The following is a 19,825-nucleotide window of genomic DNA, read 5'->3' as shown; positions in this document are numbered from 1 at the left end:
ACAAGATCCCTGGAAGGAGCCCCTGGCCTTGGGGGCGGAGGCCTGAGCCCACCCTGACACCCGCTGGCCTCAGAGGCCTCCGCCCACCACCCTCCAATCCCCAACAGGGAGCCCCCGTGCCACCCCGCTCAGCGGTTGCAGCCCCCTCGCCCCTGTCCCTGGGAGCCCTAATGGGGATCCGCTTAGCAGGTGGCCGGGGCACAGGGGACTCTGGGAGGGGCATGGAGGATGCGCTGGGAGCAGCGGTTTGGAGGCCTGCCCACCCACATGCACCCCTTCTCTGCCCCCACGGTGGTCCAGCAGAGCTCCCTTGTCCCCTTCCCTGTGACAGTTTGCTGCAGGCTGGCCGCTGCTGCCCACTCCTGGCCTGGGATGGGCTGGGGCCTGGCATGGTGGCCCCTGACCTCCCTCACCCCTCCATTTGCCACCTGTGACATTCCCAGCCTGCCTCCCCTGTAGACCCCCCAGACCCTGACACGGCCACCTTGGCGGCCCTCCAGGTCTCTCGGCCACCCCAAAGCTCCTCCCCACCAAACCACATCCTGAGCCCCACAGGAGGGGCCGCCAGGGGAGGGGGTGTCAGCAATGCAGCCCCCACCCCGCAGATCCACCATGCTTGCTTTGACATGGGGCTTCTGGGTATGATCTCTGAACCAAAGGTTCCCACACTTGAACAGTCTGTGAGCTCTGGCCTTGATGCGGGGGCCTGCTGCGGAGCCAGCACCCCCCTCTCCTGACCCTGGGCATCAGCCCCCGCTGGCCCCGCATCCTCCACCCTTCAGCATATGCTGCGCAAGTCCTGCCAGCTTCTGGGTCCTGCTTAAGAAGGGGACACCCACAGCAACACCAGAGACCCCACTCTCATGGGCTCACAGTCCAACGGGGGAGGCATGCTCCAAACAAAGACACAGACAGACCTACGTCAGGCGGAAACGGGATCAGGAGTGATGGGGGAGGGTGGCCATTTTATTTTAAACGGCCTCTAATTATAGAGTGCTTTTGGATCGACAGGAAAAGCTAGCAAGTTAGTACAGAGGATTCCCATACATAGCCCATCGTAATACCGGTCAGGGATTACTGACTACCGTCCCTGCTTTGTTGGGGTCCCCTTCATTGTCCACTAGTGCTCTTTTCTGTCCCAGGACCCCACATTGCATGGAGTTACCGTGCCTTCTTAGGCGTCCCTGGCTGTGACAGCTCTGACTCTCCTCACCTCTGATGGCCTTGACCGTTTTCAGGAGTCCTGGTCGGGCATTCTGCAAGAGGCCTCTCTGACCTTCTCATGCTTAGACTGGGGTTGTGGGCTTGGGGAGGAAGACCGCAGAGTACAGTGCCTTCCCATCACGGCACATCGAGGGGACGGTCCCCCGGGGTGACTGAGCCCCACTGATGCTGACCTCCATCTGCTGGGGGAGGTTGTGTCCGCAGGTCATCTCCGTGATGAAGTGGCTCTTCCTTCCCACCTTTACTACCCTTCTCTTTGGAAGGAAGTCACTCTGCGCAGCCCACACTTCAGGGATCTCTGCCCGATCTCCTTGACGGTGGAGTGCCCACCTACTCAGATTGTTTAGCCTTCCTCAGCAGGGGCGAGTTGTGTTGGTGCCCCCATGTACGTATTTATTCAACCATGTATACCACTAAGGCTCCGTGGATATTTATACACTTTGAGTTTTAATCCAGTACTACTTTATTAATTTTATTGCTCGAATTGTTCCAGCTTTGACCATTGGGAGCTCTTTCAATTGGTTCTGGTGTCCCTTTGACATACCCTATCATTGTGGAGTTTTCTTTCCTTCTCTTCCTCCCTCCTTCCCCCTCCTTTCTTTTTTCTTTTTCTTTCCTCTTTCTTTCATCTTTCTTTGTATCTCTCTTTCTTTCCATCCTTCCTTCCTATCTTCCTTTTTTTCTTTCGTTTTTCTTTGTATCTTTCCTTCCTTCTTCCTTTTTTCATCTCTTTGTATCCTTCCTTCCCTCCTTCCTTCCTTCCCTTTTTTCCTTTCTTCTTTCTTTTTTTTATTAGCAATTCCTTACTTTCCGGCTTGACAAGATGCTCCAGCTCCTCTTGTGTGTCTCCTGCTCTAGTCCTAGAAGCAGCCATTTCTCCAAGGAGCCGTAACTCCCTTTATTAGAGAATGGTATTAGAAACCAAGACCTGGGTGCAGGTGTTTGCCGCTACCAGGATGTCCATCCATCTAAGCCCTCTTAGCTGACAGAGCACAGAGATAAACATTTGTACACTAACCGGTGTGTGCACAGTTACTTACAGATGTGTTTCTATAAAAGTACTGGATCTGTATCAATACTAAGCTGAACATGAGCTGATGCTGATGTCTGCATCTGTAACTCATGCTCCCCTGGATCTTTCTAGCCTCCTCCCTTGCTTGTCTGTGCCTCTCTCTGCCCTCTGATGCCAGCACACATGTTTGGAATTGTCCCAGGATTGTCAACCCATATGAATGGACAGTACTTGAGGTGCTGCTAAGGGGGCCTCTTGGAAATCCAGTTCCAGGGGAACTTGGCATGTGCACGACCAGGCTGGGGCGGGGCAGGCCAAGGGAACCACTGATGCCAAGGGCCTCTGGCAGGTGTGAGCTTGGCTTGTTCTGGGAACAGCAGGAGCAAAGAGGCTGGAGCGAGGGGTGACGATGTGAGTAGCGAGGGCCACCAGCTGAGGTGAAGCTTGGGGTCTTGAAAGGGCGGTGGCAGAGAAGAGACCCAAGCAGAGGGATGTTTGAAGGTGGTTTCCCAGCTCCTGTGTGGAGAAGGCCCAAAGTAAAGTGGACAACACCACCACATGCTGTGGGAGTCCCCCACAGTAGGGCGCTGGTGGCTCAGGCCAGGTGGAGATGGGGCAGCCAGTTTAGAGGGGAAGACTGGGCATTTGGGTTTGGTTTTTGGGGTCTGAGATGCCTGGTCGGGCGTGCAAATGCAGATGTTGGGAAGGCAGCCGGATATACAAGTCTAGAGCTCGGGAGAGGGGTGCATTTGGGAGCCCCTGCCTGGGGATGGCATTGAAACTAGGGGCCAGGGACAGGTGAGCATCAACTCAGTAGCTGCAGCCCTTGGAATGGAGCTTGCAGAATAAATGGATGCATGTGTACACAATGCATGGGCTTTGGCTCCCCAGTTCTAAAAAGCCAGACAGGTGTCATCCTGGTGGAGCCCCCTGCAGAGTTGAGCCTCTGCTGGAGAGCCCGGGACAGGGGCTCTCTCACTCCTCTGCTGTTCAGGAATGCCCCCCCACTGAGAGCTCACCTCCAGAAGACCCCCTCTGACCAGCTCCCTCTTCCTCCCTAAAGTTTCTCTCAGGGCTCTGACTGCACCCAAGCAGGGGTCTCCCAGGGCTGGCACTTTCCCTTGGTCACCAGGGTCAGGCCAGTCCAATGCCGTGTGCTCATCTGGTCTCAAGAGCTGACCATGCACATGTCTTCCTAACGCCATGTTCAGGAACCTCATTTGGTAACTTAGGCCATGGGGGAGTATTTACACCACGGAAATTGGCCAACATTACCAACCAGGTCTTTCCCCCACTAGAGAGCTGGTTGCTCAAGTTTTACGAGCCCACTGCTGGTCAGTTCTGTCTTGGCACCCCTCCCCCCTCCCCTCAGTGCAGGTCTGTGACCCCCTCTGAGCCCCCAGGGTCTCCTTTCTCCATTCTCCCCACAGTGACAACTGGGAGCTTGTTGAGCCCGATACTCTGGGAGGCCTGGGGGAAGAGGCTGCTCCGTCCGTCTTCTGGGTGCCTGCTGGGGCCGGGAAGAGTGGGTCCCACCCATGGCCTCAGCTGCCTGAGATGGGACTGCGGAGAGCCTGCGCGACCTTGTCTGAGGCAGAGGGATGGCCAAGATGGCCCCTGGATGGCTTGGGGCCCTGGAGGACCAAGAGTATCCAGTCTGTGTCCATCTTTGTGTGTGTGTGTGCCTTTTTGTTTCTGAATGGTGATTGTGTGTGTGTATACATGTATCTATGAGAGTGTGTACGAGTGTGTGCACACATGTGCAAGTGTGTGCATTTGTGTGTACCTTAGTGAACTGTGTGTGAATGTGTCTGAGTGTGCAATCATGCATGAGTGGTGATTATGTGTTCACCTGAGTGTGAATGCACATGTGTGAGAGGTGACTGTGTGTGCCGTTTGTGTGTGCATATATATCTCTGAGTGTGTGTCTGAGTGTGTGCACATGGATACAAGTGTGTGTTCATTTGTGTACTTAGTGGTGACTGTGAATGTGTATGTGTCTGAGTCTGCATATGCATCTATGAGTGTGAGCATGTGTCTTGAGTGTGCATCAATGTGTGCATATGAGTGTATGTGCAAATGAGCATGTGTTTGTGAAGTGACTGAGTGTGCATCTGAGTGTGCATGTATATATCCATGAGCGTGTGTATGTGTGAATGTGCATGTGCCTGGGAGTATGTATCTGTGAGTGTGCATCTCCACTTAGTGTGTACATGTCTGTGAGTGGTGACTGTGTCTACGAGTCTGCATGTATAAGTGTGTACATGATTGTGTTTTTGTGCATGAATGTGTTTGGGTGTGTGCATATGTGAGTGGTGACTGTGTGAGTATGCATTGTATCTGAGTGGGTGTGAGTGTGCAAGTGTGCATGTATCTGTGGTGATTGTGTGCACCTATGAGTTTGTGTGTGAATGACCATGTGTCTGAGAGGTGACTTGTGAGTGTGCATCTGAGTGTGCATATGCACCTGAGTGTGTACATGTATGGATTTGAGTGTGATTATGTGAGTGGTGATTGTGTATGTCTGAGTGTGCATATCTATGACTGTGAGTTTGCGAGTGTGCATGTGTCTGTGTGTGGTGAATGGGTGGATGTGCATCTACGTGCATGTGCACCTATGAGTGTGTGCATGGATGTATTTGAGTGTGCTTGTGAGTGGTAACTGTGTGCCTATGAGTGTGCATGTATATCTATGAGTGTTCTAGTGTGCATGTGTCTCTGAGTGGTGATTGTGTGTGCATGTGCGCCTATGGTGACTGTGTCTGTAAGCATGCATTTGTATCTATGAGTGTGTATGAGGGTGCATGTGCATGTGCCTGCGTGCTGACTGGGTGGGTGTTTGCCTGTGCATGAGTGCATGTGTGTCTGTGAGGGTGTGGGGGGGCTGCGCCCAGATGTGAGGAAGTGGGGCCACTTCCCCAGGAACTCTGGCTGCCCCCTCTTCCTGCCCAGGGAGGGGAGAGGGCTCCAGCTGCATAAAGGGGCCAGGAGCTGGGCCCTGCCTGCTTCTCCTGCACTGTCCGTTGCACACCTGCCTGCTGCCCGCCCGGTGGCCTCCGGGCCCTGCTCTAGGAGGGAGGCAGAAGAGCCAGTCTTTCAGGGGTCTCTTGCCCCTGTACCTACCCAGGAGCAGGTACTGGCCCTGGGGCTGGCTGGCTTCCTGGGACAGGGGGGTGGGAGAGGATGCTGGGCAGCCGGGAGACTGCAGGCCACGGGGCCAGGCCCCCCTTTCCCATCCCCAGTCCTAGAGCAGACCCTGCAGGAGCCAGGGGAAGGAGGCACCATGGCACTGCCCACAGAGCCTGCTCTCCTGGGCAAGCCCTCACCAGGGGACACAGTGAGGTGCCCATGCTTCGTGGCTGTAGCCCGGTGGCTGCCTCCAAGTGCCACAGGGTGCCATCACACTGTATATGCCTTGCACTGCATGTGGTTGCATGGAACCAAGTGTGTCCAAGGGTGATTGTGCATCATTGTGTATGTGCAGTCCTGCTCTGGGCAGGCACCCATGGGGCAGGCCCTGGCTGAAGACTGCAAAGGGAGGTGCATTGGGTCCTTGGGCAAATGAGTCCCAGATTCCTGGAAACCCGGGAGGGGAGACTGGGCAGTCCCTGGTGCAGCTGGGCCATCAGGGAGAGGGGTACAAAGGAAGATGGGGCTCCATGGGAAGATGGGGAGACCAGAACCCCTATGCAGCATGTGGAGGAAGACAGCACAGGGTTAGGGGACTGGGGGTGCTTGCTGGCTGGGGAGGTTAGAGGGGCTGGGGTTCTAGGGCACTTGGGACTGCTGGGGAATTGGGGACTGGGGGTGTCTCTGGGGCTGCAGGAGACAGAGGACTGGGGGGCAGGAAGACCTGGAGGTAGGTAAGCAGATGGGCCATGGTACAGCTGTGGCACAGACACCCCATTTGGGGGGCTGGTCTCAGTTTCCCCATCAGCCCCATGAAGGTGGCTGCATGGCTCACCCTTGGCTTCCAGGCTCTGGGTCCTGGGGTGGGATGCTCCGAGCTGGGGGAGGGTTGCTGCTTACAAGGGTGGGCTTTCGTGAAGGAAGCTGAGGGAGGGTAAGGAGGCGCTTACTACTCTGGGCCTGGGATGGGGGTCACGCTTTAGGGTGGGACCTGGGGCAGGGTGTGCAAGTCTGTGAGGTGTGCCCTCTGCCTGTGGAAGCCCGGGAGATGGGTGCCTTTATCTCTAGCCCGCAGGCAGTGCTGGGAACTTGGACGTATGCCCCTGGGGGCCCCATCCTGGAAGGGGTAGCCTCCTTGCATGGAAGGTGGTGAGCTCCCCGTCACCAGGGCCTTGTAAGCCAAGGTGGGTGGGCCCTGTGGGGGTAGGGGGACAATCTGGGGACCGTGCCTGGGACAGACTGGCGAGACGGAGACCAGTGGGCCCTGGCTCCTGGGCTCTGGGCTGCCCAGGGGTCGGGCTGATCCCCTCCCCGGGCCGCTCCCCGCAGGTCCCGCCCACCCGCCCCTATGACCAACATGAGCTGGAGCTTCCTGACGCGGCTGCTGGAGGAGATCCACAACCACTCCACCTTCGTGGGCAAGGTGTGGCTGACGGTGCTCATCGTCTTCCGCATCGTGCTCACAGCCGTGGGCGGCGAGTCCATCTACTCGGACGAGCAGAGCAAGTTCACGTGCAACACGCGGCAGCCGGGCTGCGACAACGTCTGCTACGACGCCTTCGCGCCGCTCTCGCACGTGCGCTTCTGGGTCTTCCAGATCGTGGTCATCTCCACGCCCTCCGTCATGTACCTGGGCTACGCCATCCACCGGCTCGCCCGCGCCTCCGAGGAGGAGCGCCGCCGCACTCTGCGCCGCCGCCACGGCCGCGGCCCGGCTCCCCGCCGCCCCGGAGGGGCGCCCCCGGCTTGGCCCGAGCCCTCAGACCTGGGCGAGGAGGAGCCCATGTTGGGCCTGGCGGGGGAGGAGGAGGAGGAGGAGGCGGCCGCGGGTCTGGGCGAAGGCGAGGAGGAGCTGGAGGCGGAGGAGGTGGCCGCCAAGAACGGCAAGGGCGCGGAGACCCCGGGCCCCGCGCCCAAACACGACGGGCGGCGGCGCATCCAGCGGGAGGGCCTGATGCGCGTGTATGTGGCGCAGCTGCTGGCGCGCGCCGCCTTCGAGGTGGCCTTCCTGGTGGGCCAGTACCTGCTGTACGGCTTCGAGGTGCGGCCCTTCTTCCGCTGCAGCCGGCAGCCCTGCCCGCACACCGTCGACTGCTTCGTGTCGCGGCCCACCGAGAAGACGGTCTTCCTGCTGGTCATGTACGTCGTCAGCTTCCTCTGCCTGCTGCTGAACCTCTGCGAGATGGCGCACCTGGGCCTGGGCAGCGCGCAGGACGCCGTGCGCGCCCGTCGCAGCCCAGCCGCCGCCGCCCTGGCCCTGGCGGCCCGCCCGCCGCCGCCGCCCTGCGCCTTCCCGTGCGCGGGCCCCGGCCTGGCCTGCCCACCCGAGTACAGCCTGGTGGTGCGCGCGGCTGAGCGCGCGGCGCGCGCGCAGGAGCAGAACCTGGCCAACTTCACGCTGCAGGCCCTGCGGGACGGCGTCGGGGACGGCGACAGCCCGCCCTCCCCGGGCCTCCCCACGGCCTCTCGGGGGCCCCCGAAGACTGCCCCTCACGGGACCCCCGCCGCCACCGGCGCTGCTGCCTCCAGGACGGGCAGCGCTACCTCGGGGGGCACCGTCGGGGAGCAGGGCCACCCGGGCGGTGTCCACGAGCGGCAGGGGGGCACCAAGCCTAAGGTGGGCTCGGAGAGGGGCAGCGGGAGCAGCAAGGACGGGAAGACAACGGTGTGGATCTGAGAGGGGCCGTGTCCCCCACCTCCCTTCCACACTGGGGTTGCACTGGGTTGGGAGTGGTGGGGGTCCACTGAGGGCTGGAAGTGCTGGGAGTGCAGAACTGGTGAGCACCTGCTCCTGCTCAGCCCGGTGGCCTGGGTGTTGGCCCTGGGTTTTGGGATCCTCAGAAGGGACTGAGGCTTGGAAAGGGGCCACAGGATGATGCCACAGCACCCTAGCCTGGGCACAGCCCTGTGGAGATGACTGCACCCCTTTATGTGCATGTGCAGCTGAACCCGGACCTCTGTCTCCTGTCTGTACAAGGATGGGGTTGAGGAGAGAGTCTCTAGCTCTGGACTGTAAACCCTGAGGAGTGGGCAAGGCTGTGGCTGGAGCACCCAGAGCTTGCACGGCCCACCTGAACCACCCTGAGCCTGGGACGGGGCCCCTGCTGCTGCCTCCCCACATCCTCAGCCCACCCCAGCCTCTCTAGGACCTGGGACTGTTGCCACAGGACCAGGGTTCTGGCTAGTGGTGGCTCTAGCAGCCCCCCACCTCCTGCCCCCCTGTTCCCCTGCAGCAGGCCACGTGTGGCACCCAGGGGTGTCTGGAACTGGCATTGGGAAGGGGTTCTGTGTTTGTCCCCACTGCAGCAGCAAATGGGGGCTCCTTCCCCAGCATTCCCCCTCCCCCACAGAGCTGGAAGCAATCCCAAACCATCCTCCTCCACCTTCCTTGTACACATGGGGAAACTGAGGCTCGGGAAGGGCAGGGACCTTTGGACCCCAGCCGGGCTTCAGATGGGAGCTCACTTCCTCCTGCTGCAGTGAGTGCTGGGTCTGGGCCCCTCTCTGAGTCCCCTGCTGACGCCCTTGAACTATCCCCTCTCCTGGGACGTACTTGAAATTCTGCAGAGATGCCACGCCCCCACCTTGCAGCTTGGATCGCTAAGATGAGGCTCAGGGGCTGGGGCTTTGGCGATGCTCAGGAAAGGGTGCTCCCCAGGCCGTTCTGTGCTCTTCAGCCCCCCACCCAGCCCTCTCCCTAATTCAGACACAGCCTCCAGAACAAAGGGAGTCAAATAAAACTAACTTTTGTTTACAACCGTGTGTGTGCGTGTGTGTGTGAGCCACCTCTGGTCCCCAGATGGTGTAAACTGCTCCCTTGTGCCAGAGGGGACATCCCTCACCTCCAGACTTGCCGAGTGGGGAGCCTCCCCACCCTGGGAACCAGCAGGGTGAGGATCAAGCTGCAGGCAGAGGTCTCGCAGTTCTTCAGGAGCACGTGGGTGCCGCATGGTGCCAGGCAGTGTGCTGGAGGGTGGTGAGGGGGGCACAGCAGTCACACAGAGGGCAAGAAATAAAGAACACTGCCCAGCTGGGGTGCTCACAGAGCCTGAAGGCTTGTCTGCTGCTCAGAGGGAGTGAGGGGCATTCCCGTCATCTGGCTCCCTGGCAGGGGTGGCTTTGGTGAGGGGCAGAGCAGAAGACAACTTGATCCCAACTCCAGAGTGACCCCAGCTGTCTCCCAGCATCACTCCCTGACAGCCTCTCCTGGCCTGTGTACCCCTCTCTCTTGGATGTCCCCTCAGCCAAGCCCCAAGCCCCTACCCCAAGTCTGGCTGTGGTCTGACTCCAGCTGCAGGCTGAGTCAGACTCCCTTCTGGGCCCCGACTGGCTGAACCCCAGCCCCAGGCATGCTCCAAGGCCAGGTGAACCCCAAAGCAGGCTGAACCCCTGCCCCTGGTTGAGCCCTGACCCCAGGCAATTCTGACCCCAGGCTGAGCCCCATCCCCAAGGGGGCTGCACCCCTCGGTGAGCTCTAAATCCAGACTTGAGTCCTGCCCACAGTTGGGCCCTGACTCCCTATTGAGCCCCACTCCCAGGCTGTCCAATTTCTATCATCTCAACCCCTTGCTATGAGCTGGGTTAGTTGCAATTTAAGGCAATTTGGGTCAATGAGAGGAAGGACTCTGCTGAGGGGAAAACTCCTCTTGCATGGAAAGACCCAGTCCTGCCTCTTCTGCTGGATGTGGGGCACAGACAGCAATTTATCACCCAATGTCTGTTTTTGCCTTCATTTGTGGGAGAAGGGTTGCTGGCCTGTGACTTCCCAGTGAAGACTAAATTTTCCAGCTTCTCTTCCAGCTGGAAGCAGTAACAGGGTCAAGTTGTCACTGGTGGGAGATGAATGGAAGGTGTCTATTTCAGTTTCCTTTGGCTGCTCAAGCAAATACCGTGCAATGGGGCAGCTTAAACAATGGGAATTTATTTGCTTATGGTTTTGAGGTAAGGAAAAAGTCCAAATTGAGGCATCATGTAGGAGATGCTTTCTTCCCAAAGATGGTGTCTTTCTGGGGCTGGCTGCTGATCATCTTTGGTCCTTAGCTTCTCACATGGCAATGCATGTGGCGGCCTCTCCTAGTCTCTACCTTCTCTTCCAGGTTGTGTTGATGTTCTCTGTGTCTGAATTTCATTCTCTTATAAAGGCCTCCAGAAATAGGTTTAAGACCCATCCTGATTGAGGTGGGCCATGCCTTAGCTGAAGTAGCATCATCAAAAGCCCTACTTGCAATGGGTTCACACTCAATGGAATGGATTAGGTTTAAGGACATGTTTTTCTGGGGTACCTACAGCTTCAAACCACTACAGTGACTTAGTTTCCTGCGGCTGCTGTAACAAAGTGCCACAAACCCAATGGCTTAAAACAACAGAAGCCAGAAATCTGACATTTAAGCGTCAGCAGCCATGCCCCCTCTGCAACCCATGAGGGACAATCCTTCCTTGCCTCTTCCAGCTCCTGGTGGTTTGCCAGCAATCCTTGGCTTTCCTTGGCTTGAGGACACATCACTGCAATCTCTGCCTCCATATTCAGATGATCTTCTTTCTTGTCTCTGTCTTCACACAGCCGCCTTCTCTCTCTGTGTCCAAATGTCCTCTTCTTATAAGGCCATCAGTCCTATTGGAGTTGGGCCCACCCTCATCCCGTTTGGCCTCATCTTAGCTAATCACATCTTCAAAGACCCTATTTCCAAATAAGGGCACAGAATTTAGGACTTGAGTTTGGCGTTTTTCTTGGTGGAGGGGATTGACCAAGCAACAAGATGAAAGGAGCCTGTGTCCCCCAAGTTGCTGTGTGGAGCAGAGTTGCTCACTGATCTGGACCTGAGGGAGCTCTTAAACCCCTCTGTTTTGATGTCTCTTTGTTGCAGCAGGCTTAGCCTCCTCCTGGAACATGGCAGCAAGCTTGCAACCCTGAGGGGCTCCTGGGTCCAAGCCAACTTACTGAGCATGACAGGGAGGAAAGAGAGACCACACCTGGCTCTCGATGGCGAGCTGGAACTGCTTGTTTTCGGACTTGTCATGCAAGATGAATTTCCCTTATGTTTAAGCCCCTAGAGCTGAGGCTCTGGGTCCTGCTGCTGAAATGGTTACAATTGGCACAGAAGCTTCTGAGCACCTTTTGTGACCTTCCAGGTGAGTGCTCAGTTACCAAGTCACTGACACCATGGCATTGAGATTTTACCACAACTGCAAGGGACAGGATGCCTCCTTCAGAAACCAGGGGGTCCTTTTGTACAATTATAAGAGGGACCCCCAGGCAGGCCACAGGGTAAGATGGGGCAGTCCCTGGCTTTGCCCCTGGTTTGCTCCATGTCGAGATTGGATCTAGCCATGAGTCTCGGAAGACCCCAAATTAGAGGGGATTCAACATAAAAGCTTGCAATGGGCTGGAAGTCTGCTTCCAGGCCACCAGCCCAACTTTCCCAGTCCATGGCATCATCTTCATGTTCCAAAATGGCAGCCAGTGCTCCAGCCAACACGTCTGCATTCCAGAGAGTGGAATGGGCAAACTGAAGCTATGAAGGAGGCTACCCCAATCAACGTTCACTCATTACACTTGGCAGAACTAATCAGAGGGCATCCCCAGCTGCAAAGGGAGCTGGCAAATTGAGTCTCTGGGATATACATGCCCAGCTAACAGTCCTCTTGGCCTGGCAGGAAGGGGAGGAGGGATGCTAAAGGACAGCATCCCTTCTCCGAGACTTGGGGTGGAGGGTCTGAGTGGACCACTGAGGTCTCTTCCGTTTTAAAGATTCATGAGCCTTGGATGACCCACTGGGAAGTCCAGTGTTGGGTGAGTCTGGCCTTGGTGCTGTCCCTCCCATCTTGCCTTGAAGACTTCCTCCTTCCTATAACCGTGTGCTCTGATGCCTGAGCCTGAGCCACTCACTGCGACTGCCATCCCACCCTCAATAGAATATCTCAGATACCTGCCTCCATGAACTCCCAATGGCGAAACCCAACCCAACGACTCAACTTAGTAGTCAACAATCATCCTGCTCACGTGCCTTAGTCTCCCCATCCATAACCCAAGGACAAACCTGATCTGGACCTCGTGGGATTGCTCTGAGGACAGCAGATGATCTGGGGAGCCCCTGGCCTGCCCTGTCAAACCCTGCCCTGAGCTGCCGAGGCTCCCTGCCCTCCATCCTCTGTCCTCCATGGGTCAGAGCTCTTGAGCAAGCTGCCCGGCCCCGGCTCCACGCCTCCCAGCTCCCTGCCTCCATCCAGTGCCTTGCCATGCGCCCCAAGCTGGCGTGCAGGAGGGTGTGCGTGTGAGACCAGCCCCAGTGTGCACCGGGGCAGGGATGGGGCCGGATGGAGCAGTGGCTGGAGCAGACCTGGGTGGGAACGAGACCTGAGACCTTCTCGTTGTATCCTCATCCGTTTCCACGGCCATGGCCAACGTGCCGGCTGCTCAGCAGGGAAGCAGTTCACGGGGGGTTGTCTGTGGGGGTGCTCAGAGACACCCCCAGAATGGGGGCCAGCATTCTTCTCCTTCCTTTGGGAAGGGAGGAAGCTGTGAGGGGAGAATAACAGGAAACCAACCCACCCCCGCGGCTGCTCCCCACCCTGCAGCAACTGGGTAGCAGGGTCTGGGACCCCTGGGCCCTGCCAATTTTCCAGCCCCCCCCCAAGTAATGGCTTCCAGGGCCCGTGGCCTCAGAATGAGTCAATGGTATGTTGGCTCCAGCTGCCGCTGGGCCCCTGGCCAGAGCTGAATCAATGAATGAGGGCAGGCCAAGGCTGCTGGGAGTCTCTATGAGGGCCAGACCCATGGCTCCCTCCCCAAAAAGTTGCAGGGTGTGAGGAGGGGGCGCCGAGAAGGCAGACTGCATCCCGGGCCCCGGCCCATGTGCAGGGCTGATGGGAGGTCCAGGCAGACTTCCTGGAGGAGGAGGCACCCTGCAGCAGGATCGCCCAGCAGAACTCTGCAAAGGTGGACTGTGCTCTCTGTGCTGCCGAGGAACCGAATGTTTCACATTTCATTGGCATGTCCTTCACTCGACTAGCCTGGCGGCTCGTGGCTACCGGCCGTCCTGGCAGCACAGATAGATGCCAAGAGGGGCTGTGATGCCCTCAGCCGGGCACGGGTCCCAGGTTGGGCCGCACCCTCTTTCCTGTGGGCCGTGGGGTGGGAAGTTGACTGCTCTGCTGGCTGAGGGTGGGCTGACATGCTGCTGGGAGGAATGTGACCCCCCCATCCTGCCCCGGACTGCTCTCCCCCTGCTTCCTCTCTGCACTCAGCTGGCAGGGAGGGGCCGGGTCACCTGCAGGAACTCCAGGCAAGGCCGACGAAGACCTCCTCCGTGAAGGGGTGGCAGCCGGCAGCCCGAGGCCACTGGCTGGTCTCCACCAGGAAGTCGGCGGGGGGGGTGGGCACTGGGGACTCAGGGTAAAGAGGAGGGTGAGGGGTGTGCCCACCAACCCAAAGTGGGGCCACCGTTTGTACACCAGGCTGGGAAGGATCCGGGACCTCGCAGGCTCTTGGGCAGGAGGTGGAGGCTTTGGGAGGGCAAGAGAGAGCTTGGCAAGCAGAGAGGGGTGAAGATGCTGTAGCTAGAGAGAGCTGCTCGTCCACAGGTTTGCCTGGAATGTGGGCACAGGTGGTGGCAGGTGGGGGGCTGGTGGGAAGGGCCTCGAAAGCCAAGACCTGGGGCTTGGGTGTGATCACAGCAGGGGAGCACTGTAAACATCTGCCTGGGACAGTCATTTGTTCATTCGTCAAATATTAACTGAGTCCCTGATATGTGCTAGGGGCTGTGCTGGGCTCTAGAGACTTGGCAGTGAGCTTTGCATACCCTCTGCCTGGAGCTCACAGACTATAAGCAAAAGGCATAATAAGCAAAGTATTCAGCTAGAAGGAGATGGTGGGCTATGGAGAAAAGAACAAAGTTGAGAGGGTGAGTGGGGAATGGGGAGGACGGCCAGGTGGGGGCAGATGGGGGGTGATTCTAAGTAGGCTGGAGGCTGGTGGGAACTAGGAGAACAGGTGTCCCCCTGCTGCAGAGGGACAGACCCCTTTAAGTGGCGGAGAAGACCCCCACAGCAACTAAGCCATCCATGGAGGACACACGGACGGCCACCCTTGAGCAAGGGCAGGGGACACACACACAGCACAGCTGATGTAGCCTTCCTGCAAGAGTGCTTTTCTTGAATTCACTCTCAAGAAACCATCCCATAAACCCAGAGAAGGACATCTGGTAGGACATGGCCTCAGCTCCTTATAAACGTCAGTCTCGTAAAAGATGGAAAAAAGAAACAAAGGTGGGCATGGGGAGTGGGTTTACCATCCTAGATGATGGAGATTCAGGACCCTAGATCCTAGCTAGGACCCTAGACTGACAAAAGTGACAGTTACAAAGGACATAATTGGAAAAGTTGGAGAAATTTAAATATGGCTGGATAGGCTACATTGACTGGAGGTGACCCTGCTGTGGGGATGGGAAAGAGCATATCTTTTTTTAGGAGACTTGTCCTGCAGGATTTAGGGGTGGAGTGGCATCGTATTTGCCACTGGCTTTCAAATGGTTCAGCAAAAAGATTTGACAGACACATAGAGCAGCCATGGCAAATGTTAACACTTGGTGAATCTGTCGGTGAGACAGTCATTCACTGTTTTATTCTTTCATGTTTTCTGGAGTTTAGAAAATGTTGGAATAAAAAGTTGGAAAAATCAATAAAGAGACAGTAAGAGCCCGTTTTGTTTGAGAAGGTAGAACTGGGCCTAATCTTGGAGGACATGGAGGAGTGAGGAGACTGGCTCTCTCAGTGGGGATGGAGACCTGGTGTGGGGTCAGAGATGTTGCTGAGTGGGGTGGGAGCCAATGGTGGGCTCTGAGCAGAGGAGTGTCAGGCTCTGAATTAGGCAGGGGATGGGCAGCAGGGAGAGCTGGGGAAGGTCCATGTAAGAGATGGTGAATGGACAGCCCCAGTGGCAAGGAGAGGCCAGGTTCTGATATCGTAGACGTGGGCATGAAGGAAGGAAAGGGGACAACACAAGGCTTTTTTTCCCTTTTAATTAGAGAAGTTGTACGTTTACAGAAAAATCATGTTGAAAAATACAGAGTCCCCATAACACGAGGCTTTGTGCTGGGCTCAGGAATGGTTGAGGCCCACGTGCCAAGAATGGAAGGCTTTCGGCAGTGTTCGGGTTTGCCAGTGTGCGGTCGGGGTTACTGCTTCTGGGGGGAGGGGCGGCCGGTAGCTGAGCCCTCAGCTCTCGGGGCTGCTTAAAGGGTACCGGCGGCGGGGGCTCTTTCCCGGAGGCGAGGGAGAGGCGGAGGACTTGGCCGGGTCCTCGGCGAGAGGCGTGCAAGGTGTGGAGGGCGGCGATAAGGACAAGACACTCTTCATCCAGTAGGAGTATGCGCCAAAGAGGCTTTATTCAGGGGTGATCACAGGTTATATAGGCTGGTAAGAAGGGTAGGGCTGGAAAAGAGGTGAAGTAGCCTTAAATGGCAATATTGAAGGGAGAGGGGCTAGGATTGGTTCTGAGAGGACGCAGGAGCCGTTGCAGCGGGCGGGGGTTGTTCTGGCCACGGTGCATGCGCGCTGGTGGTGGCAGGAGTGGCCTTGGCACCAGGGAGTGAGTGGGTAAGATAAGGAAGTGGGGAAAGGGCAGTTGGGAGAAAGGCGGTTTCCTCCGGCAAGCCTCCCCTGCCAGTGGCATTTTGGGTGAGGAAAAGGGAGCTGCCTTGACCTCGCTCCCCAGGCTCGGGGGGGCTGCAGAGGGCACTCACGCCCGTACCTACTACCCTCCCCAGGGGGTGATCAGGTCCCCTGGCCCAGGCCTGGCAAGCCGAGGTACAAGCTCAGTCACCCGCACCAGTGCTGCCATTATGCAAACTACCAGAAATGGATTGGCTTTCATAAGGGGGACTTATTAGGTTACAAATTTACAGTTCCAAGGCCATAAAAGTGTCCAAGCTAAGGCATCATCAAGAGGATACCTTCACTGAAGAAAGGTCGATGGCATCTGGAACACCTCTGTCAGCTGGGAAGGCACATGGCTGGCATCTTCCTCACTTGCTCCCAAGTTGGGTTTCAAAATGGCTTTCTCCAAAATGTCTCTGGGCTTGTCTCTCTTAGCTTAGCATCTCCAAACATCTCCAAGCATCTCCAAGTTTCAGCATCAGTGTCAGCTCTTAGCTTCTCTCCAAAATGTCCTTCTCAGATGCTCTGAGTTCCTTCTGTCTATGAACTCTCTTATAGGACTCCAGTGATTTAATTAAGACCCACCCTGAATGGGTGGGGCCACATCTCCATGGAAATAATTTAATCAAACCCTTCCACCATAATCAACAGACTAATCAGTCTGCCCCCACAAAGACTGCATTAAAGAACATGGCTTTCTTGGAGACATAATTTATCCAAACTGGCACAGGCAGAGCAGGTTTCGGGGGAGTTGTGGCATTCACTCTTGTACATGCCAAGTTTGAGTTATCAGACATGCAAGTGGCAGTGCAATTAGGGAATGTGTGTCTGGAATTCAGGAGTGAGGTCTGGATGAGAGATACCAATTTGAAGTCATTGGTGTATGGACAGTATGTAAAGTTGAGTGGCTGGATGAGATCCCCAAGGGCATGAGGGAAGATAGAGGACATACCTGGCCACCCCCACGGTGGTCGGGTTTGGGAAGGTGGGGAGCTGCCCAGGAGACCATAAAGGAGGAACCAGTAAGCTAGGAGGAAAACCAGGGTGGTGTCCTAGAAGCAAGCAAAGAAAGTCACAATTAAGAAAGGACAGAGAATTTTAGCAATATGGAGGTCTTTGGTGACGGTTTTAGGTCTTTGTGTGAGATATCACCCCCAAATTTAGTGGCCTAACACAACTACCATTTTGTTTCCTCAGGAGGGTCAGAAGTTTGGGCTGGGCTCAGCTGGGTGGTTCTTTGCTGGGTTTGGGTTGAGATCACTCTGGTAGCTGCAGTTATCTGGCTGCCAGACTGGGACTCCATGGAGCCAACAAAGAATTCAAGATACCCCTGCTATCAGTAGGACTGTGTGTCTCCAAGCTGGATTCAGCTTTTTCCCATGTGGTACCATTCCAAGAGGGCTTTGACCAGTAGAGTAGGACAGAGGAGACCTTGAGTGTCTTGGAGCCCAGCCCTCAAGAGCAATATGAACCCGGGTTCAGGAGGGAGAAAATAGAAAGAAAATAGACATTGCCTTTATAGGAGGAGTTGCAAAGAATTTGAGGTCATTTTTAATCTACCACCTGACCCTCAGACAAGAGTTTCTGTAGTGGAGTGAATGTCAGTTTAGGAGATGACAAGAAACAGATGCATGGATAAACAAAATGTGATGTAAATGCACAATGGAATACTATTCAGCCCTAAAAAGGAATGAAGTCCTGATCCATGTGACGACATGGATGAACCTTGAAGACATCATGTTGAGTGAAATAAGCTAGACACAGAAGGACAAATATGGTATGATTTCAATTATATGTACTAACTAGATTAAGCAAATTCATAGAGGCAGAAAGTAGATTACAGGGTACTAGTGGGGGTGAGTGTTTGAAAGCAATGCAGAATTACTGCTTGACAGGTTGGCTGGTTTGGATCTGTTACGTACCCCAGGAAAGCCATGTTCTTTTAATCCAACCTCGTGGGGGCAGACCTATTGTAGGTGGGACTTTTTGATCAGGTTGTTTCCATGGAGATGTGACCCTGCCCATTCAAGATGGGTCTTAAATAGTTTACTGGTGTCCTTCATGAGAAGATAAAAGGCAGAGACATTTTAAGGAGAGCGCAGAGACACTTAGAGAGAAAACACCCAGAGACATTTTGGAGACAGCCTTTGAAACCAGAACCAGGAGAGAAGCTAAGAGATGAAATCCAGAGTTTGCCCTGGAGAAGCTAAAAGAGGACACCCAGACACCTAGAGGAAAATGTTCTGGGAGAACAAGCAAGGATGCACAGGAGCTGAGAGAGAGAAGCTAAGACAGAAGCCCAGAGACATTTTGGAGAAAGCCACAGAAACCAGAAGCTAATCCCAGGAGAGGACCAGCAGACTCCCATGTGACAGAGGAACCCCAGATGCCATTAGCCTTTTTTTCATAGAAGGTATCATCCTGTTGATGCCTTAACTGGGATATTTTCATGGCCTTAGATCTGTACATATGTGAACTAATAAACCCCCATTGTAAAAGCCAACCCATTTCTGGTACTTTGCGTTCCGGCAGCTTTAGCAAATTGGAACACAGCTACAGAGTTTCTGTTTGGGGTGATGAAAAAGTTTGGGCAATGGATGGTGGTGATGGTAGCACAACATTGTAAAAGTAATTAACACCACTGAAATGTACACTTGTAAGTGGTTAACATGAATATTTTGAGTTATATATTTACTACAATGAAGGTTTTTTTTTTTTTTAGAATGTGTAACTGAGACGTTAGGATTTAAGGACTGATTATGACTACTGAATCATCATATAGATATTCCTTTTTTACTTCTTGGTATATTAGAGTAGACAGAGGGAAATATCTGAAACCTGAACTGTAATCCAGATGTCTTGATCTCTGATAATGATTTTATAGTCTTTATCTTGTGCCCTTGTGATTGTAAAAACCTTGTGAGTAACCTTCACTTATACCCATTTACCCAGTTTTTCGACTTTAAAGTCTTATGATCACTAAAGACAACCCCTAATGTTTATTAATGAAAGGCCTTGGGTCAGCCCAGAACTAATTCACCCCAAGTCCAAACTTATCTTGATAACAGAAGCTGGATCTAACCAAAATGGGCCTGCCTGACATGCACAGTAGCTTAGACTTTAACCTACAAGTCACCTACACTTCATTATAATACTAAAAATCATGCTCAATGTCATATTAAGGCCATTTTCTTACATACATTCTGTGACTGAGCATGTAATCAATCTGCACATGCTCAACAATTAGATCACCTCTGAGTACATCATCTGGGGTCACTGTACTCATTATCTTAAAATCTGTCCATCTTTTAAAACTATGAAACTATCTGAATTACTGCAGTTCGGGGAGACAGATTTCGGACTGATAGGCCATCTGCTCTCCTGCTTCATGCCTAGCAGTAAACTCTTCCTCTCTTTGAAACCCCTGGTCTCAGGAATTGGTCATTTGAGCACATCGAGGCAAAAGAATCCACCGCCCTGGTCCAGAAGCAAAAGGATGGGAAGACAGGAATTAGAACCAGGCAGCACAGATGCTCTCTGGAAGTGTTCAGCGGAAAAGGGGAGCCAAAAATTAGGGGCAGCAGCTGATGGGAGTCAGGGTGCAAAGAAGATGGCCTAAGATGGAGCTCATAACTGCAGGTTTGCATGCTGACCGGAAAGCTTCAACGACGGGGGGTCAAGAAGCGACGGTTCTGACCGACCCGAGACCTGACATTGGGTAAGGAGCTGACGGCCCCGCCCCGCGGGCGGATTGATTGACGAGCTAAGGCCCCGCCCCACTCGGAGGTCGCCGCTAGGGGCCGCTGT

At 55.1% G+C, this 19,825-nt stretch overlaps 1 protein-coding gene across 1 annotated transcript; it reads left to right on the top strand.

Annotated features, from left to right (window-relative positions):
• Window positions 1-6,711: 6,711 nt before the first annotated feature.
• GJC2 (gap junction protein gamma 2) lies at window positions 6,712-9,100 on the top strand. The gene has a single exon (XM_037823266.1). The coding sequence runs from the start codon at window positions 6,714-6,716 to the stop codon at window positions 8,040-8,042; it is 1,329 nt and encodes a 442-aa protein (XP_037679194.1). The 5' UTR covers window positions 6,712-6,713; the 3' UTR covers window positions 8,043-9,100.
• The last annotated feature ends 10,725 nt before the right edge of the window (window positions 9,101-19,825 follow it).

The sequence above is a fragment of the Choloepus didactylus genome (genome assembly GCF_015220235.1).
Source record: "Choloepus didactylus isolate mChoDid1 chromosome 11 unlocalized genomic scaffold, mChoDid1.pri SUPER_11_unloc2, whole genome shotgun sequence".
Classification (NCBI taxonomy): Eukaryota; Metazoa; Chordata; class Mammalia; order Pilosa; family Megalonychidae; genus Choloepus; species Choloepus didactylus.
Note: the sequence above shows the minus strand (reverse complement) of the source record. Positions and strands in the feature narration are given on the sequence as shown.